The sequence below is a fragment of the Polyodon spathula genome, chromosome 8 (assembly GCF_017654505.1).
Source record: "Polyodon spathula isolate WHYD16114869_AA chromosome 8, ASM1765450v1, whole genome shotgun sequence".
Taxonomy (NCBI): domain Eukaryota; kingdom Metazoa; phylum Chordata; class Actinopteri; order Acipenseriformes; family Polyodontidae; genus Polyodon; species Polyodon spathula.
In genome coordinates this window covers 40,729,164-40,743,745 of record NC_054541.1, presented here as the reverse complement: position 1 = coordinate 40,743,745, position 14,582 = coordinate 40,729,164, and the positions used below count along the sequence as shown (strand labels likewise).

The 14,582-nt window shown below is 37.6% G+C and overlaps 1 protein-coding gene across 1 annotated transcript in view; it reads right to left on the bottom strand.

Moving 5' to 3' along the window:
- Positions 1–666: 666 nt before the first annotated feature.
- bmt2 (base methyltransferase of 25S rRNA 2 homolog) overlaps positions 667–14,582 on the bottom strand; it is a 55,204-nt gene continuing 41,288 nt past the window's right edge. Inside the window, exons 4-5 of the mRNA XM_041257964.1 lie at positions 9,601–9,715; positions 667–3,667 (exon numbers count right to left, since the gene is read on the bottom strand). Of these exons, the coding sequence (XP_041113898.1) occupies positions 3,038–3,667; positions 9,601–9,715 (745 nt within the window). The 3' untranslated portion in view covers positions 667–3,037. The remainder of the gene's footprint in view (positions 3,668–9,600; positions 9,716–14,582) is intronic.

Sequence of the window (14,582 nt, the reverse complement as noted above, 5' to 3'; positions counted from 1 at the left end):
AACATCAATGTGAAAGACTGGTGGAGAGTATGCCAAGACACATGAAAGCTGTGATTGAAAATCAGGGTTATTCCACCAAATATTGATTTCTGAACTCTTCCTAAGTTAAAACATTAGTATTGTGTTGTGTAAAAATGAATATGAACTTATTTTCTTTGCATTATTCGAGGTCTGACAACACTGCATCTTTTTTCTTATTTTGACCAGTTGTCATTTTCTGCAAATAAATACTCTAAATGACAATATTTTTATTTGGAATTTGGGAGAAATATTGTCAGTAGTTTATATAATAAAACAAAAATGTTCATTTTACCCAAGCACATACCTATAAATAGTAAAACCAGAAAAACTGAATTTTGCAGTGGTCTCTTAATTTTTTCCAGAGAGGGGTGTGTGTGTGTGTGTGTGTGTGTGTGTGTAATGATTATGATAGCAGATGTGAGAGCATCCCACAGACCATGAAGTGTATTTTAGTGAATTTTAAAGCACCACATGGTTGAACATGTTTTAAAGCTAAATTAAGTTACTGGATTGCCTTAATATTCTGTCAAACACATACTGTTGGTGAAGCAACTGAGTAATGCAAAACCTGAGTAAGGCAGTGGAAATTAATAACAAACTTGCTGTCTTGACCCATCTAGCAAATAAGTAGACACAGCATGGAAGTTCAGCCTTTATCTTTTTATTGCTTATACTTGTTTAGGTTTCCAAACAAAGATAGTTATCGGAGACAATAAACCACAAGCAGGATTGCATTCACATTCATGTATGAAAAGAAAAAACATTGAACAATACAAGCACTTTTGTGACCTGTGGTAGTCAAAATAGATATCTTATACAACAAAAGTGAATTAGGTCATGCAAGAGATATTCTAATACAATAAAAAATAAACAACAGTATATATACCAAATTGTCTTCATAAAATATTATATCCAATAGCCATAGTTTACCAAAAACTTTATCTGTTAGCTTTTCCACAATATCAGGAATCTTCTGTAAGGTATTGAAATATTGAGCTTACAAAGCATTTTACCAGAAAATATGAGAGTGCTTGCCCTGATAAAAGCAACATCTCTAATGCAATTCCAAAATACTTCATTCAGCATGGTTTCTATGAAGAAAAAGGAAAAGCTTTGTTCAACCCCTTTGCTTCCGTAGTAACCATAATACAAAAAATGACTGGACCTTAAAATATATATTTTTTTAAAACATTAACCCCCATTAAAATGGGATAATTAAGTGAACTGTCCAGTAAAAGTTAGGTATGAATAACCTAAGAGACCAATTCTGCTCTACTTATTTAAGAAACATAGCCTAGTGAGATTCACAGTTTATTTGGCAAGCCAGTTGTAGTGCATACTGGCATCATATTGTGCAATATATACTGCATTATCAGCAAATCTTCGTTCTCGACGGGGACAACCTTCTGCAAAGGTAAGAAGGCACCTTAAAGAAAGACTTTTGTTGTAGAATGAGGGGACTGGGGGTATACTTTACTGCACATAGTGTACCTTGTATCTGTAACCTGAGGGGCAAGACTAATGTGCTGTATAAGGTAAACACCTCTGTGCACTAATTCACTGCAACATCATCTAACCAATAGGAATTAACTTTGAATTCTTCTTAAAAATGTACCTATTATAATACTAGTTAAAGGTTTTGACACTTTCGAATGTTAATTTTAATATCAAATAAAAGTGCCATGAATGAACACCGAACAGAAGGTTCGACTAGCCACGGATATGAAATTAATAACAAGTGCAACATATTACAAGCTAAAATACTAGTGTTATTTGGAACTACAACCAAACTCTAACCACAATTGTAAATTACAGTACTTCTTTTTAGGTCACAGCAAGCTATAGCAGAAATACACTCAAAGCAAAAAAGTAGCTATATCTGAGACCAAAGGGTATTAGTGCAAAACCTCATTATGAGGTAAATCATTTTCAAGAAGTACAACACATGGATCACTCTACACTGAGGCATTTCAAAATTACTTTTGTCCCAAATAACTTTTGGCAGATACATCAAAGAGCTGCTTGAAACAATCGGTATTTCTAAACTGTTTCATATTGAAAGTGTGCAGAACTATTTAAATGTGCTATTTTATAAGCATTTTTTTTTTTAAATGCGATTTTTAAGGGCTCAGTAAATTAATACTTTAAAAAAGTGCAAACTGGCTAGTAGCTACAGTGGAGAGGAATCACATTCTGAATGGTTTGCATTACGAGTACCATGAAACTTATACCATACAGCAATCACATTAATACAACTAAAATCTGCTAAGCACCTCTGCAGGTGCCTGTAAAGCTTAAAATGTTACATCAATTTATTTAAGAAACTACTCCAACAAAAATAGTTCCCAGTGCTAGCTGCCAAAAGTTGCTCGGCTAAAATGGCATTTGCCTTTAGAAAGGGCCAATACCAGTTTGTTCAAAAGTGAACAGACCAAATTGTTTGTCAAGAAAACGTAACAAAGAACTATAAAATCGGACTAACTACACATTTACACACAGAAGTGGTGCAAATTACAGTCCGACTCCAGGCCGCAAGCAAAACTTCTTCCATGATGTTCTGTTTTGTTTCAAACATCTTTTTCACAAACAATATCTTGGGGCCAAGATCAAAAAATAATACACTTATGTCTCCAGGTTGCAATATTTTTTTACCAAAATTGAACTTGCATCTGCCTATGGCATCACAACCAGTATCACCAACAACTCATGATTTACCTGTAAGAACACAGATAATGAAATGAGCAGAAAGGATAACATTTATATTGCATCCTGAGGGCATCTGCTTACAAAACTAATTTTAATAAATGCACCCCATCTACAGAGATATATTTCTCTTTTCTTTTCATAAGACACATGTAGAAAAAAATAGCCAACTTCTGTAAACTTGTTTCTTTTTTTTTCTGTGCAAACAGCATTTTCTTTGTTGTTGTTACACACCGAGAGCATGGTAATACAGCAGAATTATATTGGCAACACAGCAGTACAGACAATAAAGGCATTTGTGTTTTGAAGTGGATTAGCTTTGCAGTAAGATGGGGTCCTCCAGCTCCTGGAAAATTATCGAGCTTGTCTGGCTATCCCCAGAGTCCGAGTCATAAGGTGCGTCGGGGAGTTCCATAAAATTGTAAGCCATCTGGTCATCCTCGAGATCCGATCGCACTTGAACCGCTACATCAAAGTATTCTCCCTCTTCTGCGTTATTAAAATCCTGGGGGATATAGAGCATCTCTGGGTAGTTCCTGCTGACAAGATCACTGGTAGTCTTTAAGGAGACTTTCCTAAAAGCAATTAGATGCATGTGAGAGAATTTCACATACTTGTACCTCTTGAAGCCCAGTGACTCTATTGCAATCTTCCAGCTCTTCATCATCATTGCGTGCCTGTTCTGGTGAGAGGAATCGGGTGTGATTATGAGAAGCAGACCGTTCAGAGCCAGGAGTTCATGTGCTTTCTTGCAGCAGATCCATCGCTGATATGGGGAAGGGAAATAGGAAAGCAGGAGAGAGAACACCACTACATTCAAGAGCTCTCCAGGGAGGGCGTCGATGGGGTTTTTTAGTTGCTTGAGGAAGGCATCCACGGCATCTTGTGCTAGCTGGAGAGGCTGCTGCAACTGAAGGTTGAGGAAGTCACATTTGTACACACTCTGTGGAGAAAAAAGAAAGAAGAATTGAGCACTTCATCATAATGGTAGTTAATTCAGGGGGTGGGGGGGGGGGGGGTTTGAGCATGTTCTATAAATACTTCCTCAGCAGAACGGTCTCCCATAAGGATCTGTTCTCGCACCCACGCTCTTCAATGTGTATGTCTCGGACCTTCCTCGTACAAGATCCAGCAAGTTCATGTATGCGGACAACATCTGTTGTGCCACTCAAGCCCAAGCTTTCAAAGAACTCGAAGAGCGTCTCAACATCGATATGGCAATCTTATCCGACTACTGCAAAAAGTGGCGACTCCAACCAAGCGTCACAAAAACTGTCTCAGCAGTTTTTCACCTGCACAATGCAAGTGCTTCAGGGGAACTGAATGTAGTCCTAGATGGTAAACTGCTTAAGTGCGACCACAGCCTAATTTACCTCTGTGTTACCCTGGATAGTTCACTGACATTCCACGACCACCTGATAAAGACACTTTTCGCTCAACTCCGGTCCAGTGCCTACCGGTGCTGAGCAACATCACACCTCCACACATTCGGCGCAAGGAAGCAGTGGTCAAAATAGTCAACAAGATCCAGGATAACCCGGCACTACCATTGCATGACTTTATCCTCCATCCACCAAAGCTGCGTCTGGAATCTAGACGTCCAGTCTGGCTGTCACTTCCTGACCCCGATTGGTCATCAACAACCCAGTGGCAAGAGGAGTGGTTCCAGAGCGACACTCGCAACCAATTCCTCATTGCCGACCCAAAAGAATGCCCGCCCGGCTTTGACCTGCCACGCCAAGATTGGACTTTACTCAATTGCTACCGTACTGGTCACGGTGGTGTGCAGCGTGTCTTTATGACTGGGGCCTCGTAGACAGCCCACTCTGCTCATGTGGGCAGAAACAGACAATGCTTCATGTTGTGGAGGACTGCCAGCTGACAAGTTTCCCAGGTGGACTCCGTGCTCTACACTCAGCTGTTGATTCAGCAGTTGCTTGGCTGCGCAAGAACAGCACACGCTAAGAAAAAAAGAACTTCCTGAGTTTGGTTCTAGTAGCTTTTACAAGAAATATGTAGGTCAGTTTTTAATCACAACTGTAAAACTCCAGTTCTTTGTAAAGCACACACTTAAAATATAACCCTTTTGCTTTAATAATTTAAAACCTAGAAAGAAACCACAAAATAGACATCTACAATTATGATAAATAGATTCCTTTGTTATAAACTTACTTAGTTGTAAAGCTTTTCCACTTTTAGAAAGATGAGAAAAAAAAATATATGCAGAAACTTTTCAGGATCTGCAGTCGAAAAATCCTTGATCAAACATGGAACTGAAAAACGACTGATATGTACACTTTTACCCAAGGTTCAGCAAAAATATCATATCAAAAGCCCACAGCATGAGACCTTTAAAGAACCTTAAGCTTAAAGTGCTTAACAGGGTACTGTTCAATATCTCACGTATAAAGACGAGATGCTTCATTATACTCTACTTATGCATTTATTTTACTCATTTGGCACTTGGCAGCATCTTTGCGGAATACTAAACTGTTGGGAAATATGCAAATAGGAGTAAATTGCTTACGTTTACCAAGATAAGAATTGGTCAAATTAAAATGGGATTCTACCCAAAAAAGAAAAAGGACCAAAAACTTCTGAGATTCAAACTTTTAGTCTGTGCTATTTTACCCTCAATTTTAAGTTGACTGGGGGAACACAGCCGACTCTTACAAAAGACAGTCCTGGATTTCTGAAACACATTAAGCAGAACCAGGCAATGTACCAATGCATATACTGAAACAATACAGGAGTCCTGCAACAGCACAGGATTGTTTACGTTTGTTTATACATTCACCTGAAAGTCACTGTTTCTCAAAATGTAAATGAACCTAACAGGTCAGCACATGAGTATTCATTTCTGTAATGTTTAAATAAATTGAGTATATTCTAGTTTTGTATGGATACATTTGTTTTTTAAACATGTATAATTATTAATAATAATAATAATAATATGCTGTTTAATGTGGCTTTGGTATAGATAATTAAAAAAAATAAAAAATAAAAAAAAACAATTTGAAAGCTTGAATATTGTCCAATTGTTATACATCAAAATAAATACATTATGTTCAGAAGTCCAAAACATACTGCACTTGCAAAATAGTTTATCTTCATGACATGTTTTCCATCAAAGGACAAAAGAACAAATAAAACAAACTAACAGGACCAGGTTGAGGTTTGAGTTTTGTTTAAAATAAGAAAAAGTAGAATTAATGCAAAACTGTCACTGTTATTAAACTTCATGAATATCACCAACACCAATCAAAAGAAAAAAAAAAGAAAGCGCAGAATGACTCTGTCATATAACCAGATTCAATTAACTTTTGACTGCTTTCTTGTTTATATGAAATTAAAGACTGTGTGTGTGTGTGTGTAAAAGCCCTACATGGTTTGCATAGAATTACAATATAAAACTGCCGTCAATTTCACAGAAAGGGATTTCTGGCATATGTCACAGAGAAGCTCTAATTCAATTGTAAAGAAACTTGGTCTGGGCATATTTGAGAATCTGGAAGTACATGGAGAACATTGAAGAACATGTTTTAATCACCTGGTGTATGATTATTGCAATGAGTACTTTAGTGGAGATGTTAAACCTCTTGTTGACTGACCTTAATTGATGGGATTTATCATTGTTAAAAGAACTGCAGTTCTAGCTTTTTCAGTATGACACTTGGAAGCAGCAAACGTGGTCTTTATGCAGATCTAGCCGAATGGCATAATGATTTACAGCTTCTTCAGCCTCAATCCCCTCTAACAACGATGACAAATGAAAAAAAAAAAGAATTATTCCAAACAGAAATTCTATTTATATGAAGAACATTGGCTGAAGTCAAACTGGAAACCTGAAAGTCTAAGGCTATTTCCATAGTCAAGAACATGAGTAGCCCATGCTGTGACTCTCAACCGATGCTCATTGCTGTCAACTAGAACAGTTTTTCAATGTAATTAGAGCAGCATGACCTACATCCACAGCATGTACAATAAACACTTGGTAACAAATGTTTCTGTAAAGTTTAATCCTACTTGAGCATACTGTTCTTAACATATAGCTTTCATAAGATTAATCTATACAGAGCATCAAAATAAACCACTTATAGCTGAGCATCAAAAGAAACGTATCACTCATATTTCAGCATCATAGTTATTGCATTCACTGCTTGGACAGCAATTGGAAGGCTTACGCATTTTCAGTCGCAGGCTACACTTCTTTCACCACACAGCAGTGGCACCCTTTGATAAACAGAGGATCGATGTTGTAAATCTCCCTCCCAATTTGAAAGGGCGCCTCCTACATGGACCGCCTTGACGGTAGGTGGAAACCGGAAGGTGACCATATTAGGGGAAGCGCATAGCTGCACGTACCTCTGCAGTGTCAGAGCAGCCCTTTAAGACACTATTTCAAAAGGACATTTCCGTCCAAGCAAGTCTGAGAATGCATCAGCGACTACTTAAACATTTCCCATGGGAGATCATTTCTTGTCCTGAACCTGAGCTCCATTGTGTTTAAAAGTTGAGCAATTTTAAAATGACACAAAACTTGAGGAAATGTTAGTGTGTTTTTAGGGCAAAAATTTGGATAGTCACGCTTGTAATATTATAAATGTAGGTAGGTGCACAATGTATTTAAACTCCACAGGCACAGTACTGATTTGCCAACAATCCCCATAGATCACAGAGGTAACAAGACAGCTCTGCCATTTGAAACTCTGCAGATGATTTATCTTTTCAAAAGGCACCACAAAATGACTTCCCCACAAGATCTCAAAATGATGTCATTTAGGGGGTCATCTACCTGGGAAAAGGGTAAACTGAGATTGTCCTGTTTCCTGTAAGGTAACAAATGAAAGACATATCTTATTTGGAAGTTACATTTTCACCGGAGAGATTACTGTGTTTTTCGCATATGAAAAAAAACGCATACATTTTGGCATGACTATCAAACTCCACTAACAATACGTACTTCATATATTGCAACAGTTTGCCAACATTTCATTGTTTTACATTGTATCTATGGATGCAATAGGCTTGATAAATGTGTGCGAGAGTAATTTTATATATATATATATATATATATATATATATATATATATATATATATATATATATATATATATATATGGCAGCTGACTGTTACTCGATTTAAAATAATTCTAGATAGATCTATATCATCTATCTAGAGAGCGAGAGAGAGAGAGAGAGAGAGAGAGAGAGAGAGAGAGAGAGAGAGAGAAAGACTAAAATAAATACTAGTGATCTCAGGCCAGGTGCAAATGACAAAGCTCCAAACATCTGTAATTGGCAGCCTCAGCTTAGTGGTTGTGTGGGTGACTGTGTAAAGCTACAGTAAAACAGTGGAGGTTCTCCTATGGCAATAACATGTATAAGCATTACAGTTGCCCGATGTGTTTTTCCTACATTGGAAGTCTATCAATATACAAAATACATTAACCGAAATGTGCGCTCCAATGCATTGACAGTGTAAGGATTATTACCCACGTTGTCAAGCAGGTAACACAGCAATAACGATCCATGATGTGGTACAGAACAGAAAAGCCAGAGCACTTCTGGTTATGTGTTTTTTTTTTAAATATTAATTTAGAATCTCCAAATATTTTTAATTAATTTCCTCCTAATTTGGAATGCACAATTATTATATTTTTTCTCCTTCACCGCAGCAATTCCCCACACAGTTCAGGGACCTGAGGCTGAGCATCATAAGATCCCACAAGCCAACTGTTATCTTTTTACACCTGAGAGTGGGGGATGTCCGCAGACTACCAGCCTCTGGACTGAACTTGCGATCTCTGGTTGTATGACTTGCCCAGCACTCCGCGCAGCAGTGACTTTACCAGCTCAGCCATTCGGGTACCCTTGGTTATGTTTATTTTTATTTTTTTAAACTAAAATTGTAATCTCTCTTCCTGCAGTGATTCAGAGGACAAACCCTAGTGCACTACAGCGGACATTTTTAAAAGAGCTTTGAAACGGACTTTAAAGTTGTAAGTGTAAAAGGTAGTCAGGATGTTAGCAGTGAAAAGAAAAATTACAGGTACACTATTTAAACAGTTGTAGCAACACATGCGGACGCATAACGCTATATTTTTCGGAACCCTGCTACACACCCTTTTTAGCATATCACATATTCACTTGCGTCTGTATCACGTTAATATGCGAGACAATAACTTTATATATTCAGTTACCTAAATGGATAGTCAGTTACTCATTTGTACAATGAATGTGCAATAAGTTGATATTGTACATTCTGATATAGTACATAACACAGTTGAAAGCAGTACTCTCTCTTTAGTGGCCTGTATATTTTTTGTTTCTACTTACATTTAGGAGGGAGAGAGAGGATTATTAGGTCAGTCACGATCTTGTCTGTTGAATATCAGTTATCGACGATACAACCTCCTAGTCTGTGTTAATAATTGGTAATAAATGTGCAGTATCCAGTGCAAAAAAATTAAATAAACTTTTATACCTCTGAACACGACCAGTGACGGTTTCCTGCATTTTAAATACCTCTGTGTTCCTGTGAAGGTGAAGTGATTGAGGGTGGGGGTAAGCTCGCTCCCCCTCCCCCCCAAGTTACACAGTTTAATTTGCTATCCATTACCAGTTTTTCCTGGCAATTGATCACCAAGAACAATCAAAAACAAATATGTAATATGTTAAAATATCAATACAAGTGTTCACTAAAATGTTGAAGTTAAAATGACTTAATAAATGAATAATTGAAAGCACTGTCATTAGAAACAAATCAAACCTGCATTTCAAAAAAGAAATACTGTGCTTACTGACTGCTGAGTGTTTAGGGAATTTGAGTATCAAAATCTATTGACATTAAGGAATCCTGTGAGAACCACATACCTGAACTGCAGGCACAATGTCAATACCGACAGTTAGGAATTCATCAAACTTCAGAAATGGGTTGAAGCAGCTGCCAACATCCAACAAACGAATTTTTCCTGATAGACGGGCCAACCTGGAAGACAGAAGTGGACGAAAAATCTGAACAATGATTACAAATTATTAAAGAATAAAGAGTAATATAACATATAATAACTTTACAACAGATATTATAAAATACAGAAATAACTAAATGTCAACTACTAACATTTCCAGCGAGTGCGTACATGTTGAAAACTCATTTATTTACTCAGCAATGACAACAGAACACGGAGGAAGCTGCACGTTACATATGTGGACACCTTTTTCCCCCGATCATTCTTCCGAACATGCAACACATCTGACTAATTTATCAAGCGTTTGAGGGAATTATGATTTGTTCATGCATCGCTAAGTGTACATCGTTGCTGTACTGTAATGTCGGGAGCATTTTCTTTGCAGGCAGCAGAGATTACAAATAAACCATGTCTTGGACGGGTTACTCTGCGCATTCCCTGTCTTGTTAAAGCTGCCAGAAAGCACTACTTACTAAGTTTTAACAGGAGAAAAAAAAAAAAAAAAAGTGTCTCTGGATTTTGTAATTTTATAAACAGAACTGATGAAGCGCAAGAATATTACATTTGATGTTGCAGTACACAACTAGTCAGAGATGTCTGACAACTGCAATGAAGCGTATATAATGTGACACAACAGTTGTACTGTCTAATTGTGAGTTTTCAAACAGGTAGCAGATGTTTACTGTAACTGTAAGCTATGTTGTGACACCGACTGATACCAAAGCCAAATTTTAAGAAAGTAAAAAAAATACAAATGGCAACTAATATAGATAGGGTGTATTTAATTTAAAAGTAATTGACTTTTAAAAAAAAAAAAAAAAAAAATATATATATATATATATATATATATATATATATATATATATATATATATATATATATATATCACACACACACACACACACACACACACACACACACACAACCAGTCAAAAGTTTTAGAACGCCTCCATTTTTCCAGTTTTTACTGAAATTTACGCAGTTTAATGTACTCCGAAATTAAAGCAAAGAACAAATAAACAATTGGAGATAAAAAAGAAATCATGGAATCGTTTTGTTTAACAAAATCTAATCAAAATTTCTGACTCAAAGTAGCCACCTTTTGCAGAACAGCCAAACACACTGATGGCATTCTTTCTACAATGGAAATCAAATATTGTTCGGAAAGTTCTTCCCAACACCGTTGCAGAAGTTCCCACAAATGTGTTGCACTTGTAGGTTGCTTTGCTTTCACCCTTCTGTCCAGTTCAACCCAAACCAGCTCGATGGGGTTTAAGTCTGGAGACTGTGCTGGCAATTCCATGATTTGAAGCCTACCGTCTTGTTCTTTTTTTCTAAGGTAGTTCTGACATACCCTGGAGGTATGTTTTGGGTCATTATCTTGCTGTAGAATGAACCCCTGACCAACTAGGTGTATACCACAGAGTATTGCATGGCGCTGCAAAATGCTGTGGTAGCCGTTTTGGTACAGGGTGCCACTCACTCTGTGCAAGTCAACGACTCTGGATCCAGCAAAAGAGCCCCAGACCATCACGCTTCCTCCTCCATGTTTGACAGTTGGTGTCACACACCGAGGAACCATCCTTTCGCATACTCGACGGCATACAAAAACCCTGCATGATGAACCGAAGATTTCAAATTTTGATTAATCGGTCCATAAGACCTTCTTCCAGTCTTCAGCAGTCCACTGGCAGTGCTTCATGGCCCAGGCAAGTCTCTTTTTCTTATTTTGCCACCTTAGCAATGGCTTTCTTACTGCCACTCGACCTGTCAAACCTGCAGCCTGAAGTCTTTTCTTCACAGTAAAAACTGAGACTTGCTTACTTCAACCAGTATTAAGCTATGCTTGAAGCTGTTGTCCTGGGAGCTGCCTATCACGCAAGCTGTTGACTCTCAGAAACGTCTTCTGATTCTGTTGTGGCTTTGGGTCTGCCAGACCTCTTCCTGCCAGAGTTTCCTCCAGTTTCCAAGTGCCTTCTGATGGTGTAGGAAACTGTACTCACTGACACCTTGGCTTTCTTTGCAATTTCTCTAAAGGAAAGACCTACACTTTTAAGGGTTATAATGGTCTGTCTGTCTTCCTTTGTTAATTGTCTTTTTCTTGCCATTATGATAGCAATATACTACTTCCTACAGTACTGTCCAAATAATGCTTAAGAGGGTGTAGTAACGCAGTCTGTTCCAACACTCCTTTTATACAGACAGAGGGTTTGTAAGTAATCAGCAAAAGTTGGGACACCTGTAGGAATTGTTAGCATCAACTTTCAAGGCTTAATTTACTTCCATTGCTGCAGAACAGATGTAAGTTGTTAACCTACTACTTGTTCCCTGAAAAAGGCCTTTTTGTATAACTCTTAAATGTACATTATTTTTCAGTTTTTGTTAACCTAAACTTTTTTTTTTTTTTTTTTAACCTCTGGCAGTTTACCGCTTACCTTTGTACCATTTCATTTTATCCACTGGACTTGAACTGCTTAAATTTCAAGAAAAACTGGGGGTGTTCTAAAACTTTTGACCGGTAGTGTGTTTATATATATATATATATATATATATATATATATATATATATATATATATATATATAATCATATATATATATATATATATATATATATATATATATATATATATATATATATATATATATATATATATATATATATATATATATATATATATAGATGTATGTATAGATACATATATATATGATCTCTACATATATAGGTAGTCCGCCAAAAAAAGTTTGACAACCACTGGGTTACAGCATTACATGAATCCACTGAATCATCTAAAAACCTTGCTTGCGTTAGAGCCTTGTCATACCCAACACACCAGCTGCTGTTCTATTTGTATTTGGTTTAGAGTGGATTTCTATCTTTTCCCCCTTTCATGAATATTAATATTCCAGGCAGATGTAGTCCTGTAATTAAGATTATAGTCTTGCTACAGAAGGGTAATTAAAATATTATGAGACAGATGTTTATGATCTTCATAAATCAAATGTTTTGAAGAAATTAAAAATGTTACTGTTTGGAGAGGCAAAGCCCTAGCTACAGATAACCGTCATGTTCTTCATCCTAGACTGCTGTCTAATGAAAGGCTTTTTAATTGGTTATAATGACTCATGTATTCCAAAGTTTTTAAATCCTACTGTATACATACATTCATTTCTGAAGTTAATCCATGACATGCTAATTAAACAATGCTTATTGTCCCATAATACACTTTTTTTTTTTTTAGCAGTCTGCAATTTATTATTTTTGTTATTATTTTCTCCAAATTTAGAATAGGCCAATTACTTTTAGGCTCAGCTCACCGCTACCACCCCTACACTGACTCAGGAGCGGTGAAGAACAACACACGCTGTCCTCCTAAGCATGTGCCATCAGCCGACCACATATTTTCATACTGCAGACCCACCATGCAGCCACCTCAGAGCTACAGTGTTGGAGGACAACGCATCTCTGAGCAGCTTACAGGCAAGCCCGGCCGGACTACAGGGGTCGCTGTTGCAGCGGTGAGCTGAGGACCCCCCCCCCCCTCCTCCCGGCCAATTGTGCGCCACCCCCTGGGAACTACCGTCCACGGTCGGGAGTGGAATAGCCTGGATTCAAAACGGCGATGCCCAGACTATTGGGTTCATCCTGTGCCACCTGGAAGCCCCACTCTTTTAATCAAATATATTATTAGCCCTTAGCGGACCATTTATTCAACGCACATCAGGCGCACCAGGTCCAATTTATTTTCACATGCACGGTTTATTTTACACGCACTGTTTTTTTTTCAGAGTAAAACAGGTTTAAAAGGCACAGCATCGCAAAGAACACTCAGTACTGCATCTCCAGCCAAGCCCCACCCCTTGTTCGATATATTTTTCACATACCTCTTCATAGTCGTGCATAGTGATAAACCCTCTCCTGATCACTCGTTTCATCACCAAACTCCTCAATAATGCAATCCAAGTCATTATTTTATTACTAAAACATTTCAGTTCTGCAAATGTCTGTGATATTCTTTGAGCACTGGATGCGGAAGCAGCTGTCTTCTTTGTTTGTGTCGGTGTTATCTCTGTGGTGCTGGGGCTACGTGTATTGCTCAGATATTGCCCTTTTTTCCCCCCAGAGAAAAAAAAAACTACAGACCTGTGCTTGATACTTTTTGACATCGGACTGGAAAGGGAAAATTGTAATGTCGGACCTGGTCTGACATAGGACAGCAAAGGGTTAGGATATTTACTATACAGTACGGTAGCTTACACGTAGTATTGTATACAATTGTACAGCATTAATCCCAGTCATTAAACCCAGTTTACAAGCAAATTTTCAGAATGATAACGTGCATACAATCCACATTATTTCTTTATAGATTATTGATCTGCAAATTCACCTCAAAGGGCTAAATTCTCCAAACCATTTACTCCTAATTGTCATGCGCGTCACATTTTTGGAAAAGGAGATAAGACCAAAATCTAAATGTCCGAGATGTTTATTTCTGGTTTGGTGCATGTGTGATCTGCTTATCAACAGAAAGCAAAATTTCACAGGCCTACAATATGACCGCCATCATGGGTCACAGGTCAACGGGAAGTGCCCGGTTACAACTTCCTAGAGGACATTCCATAACACTTCAAATGTAAAGTCTGTATTAGAAACAGACATTACAGTAGCAGTTGAAGTAGTGCTGGCAGCTTGTCAAATGCATGTAAGTGCCCTTCACAGATATGCCTAAAACAACAAGAACTATAAAAGAAATGGGATTTAAAGCTAGAAAACATTTACCCTCTCTAAAGGTGTTCCTGAAAAAAAAAAAACTTTATGGTGCAAGATGTCATGAGGAAAGGGTTTCAACAGGTACGGCGCACTTGCCTGAGAAGGGTAGATACATTGA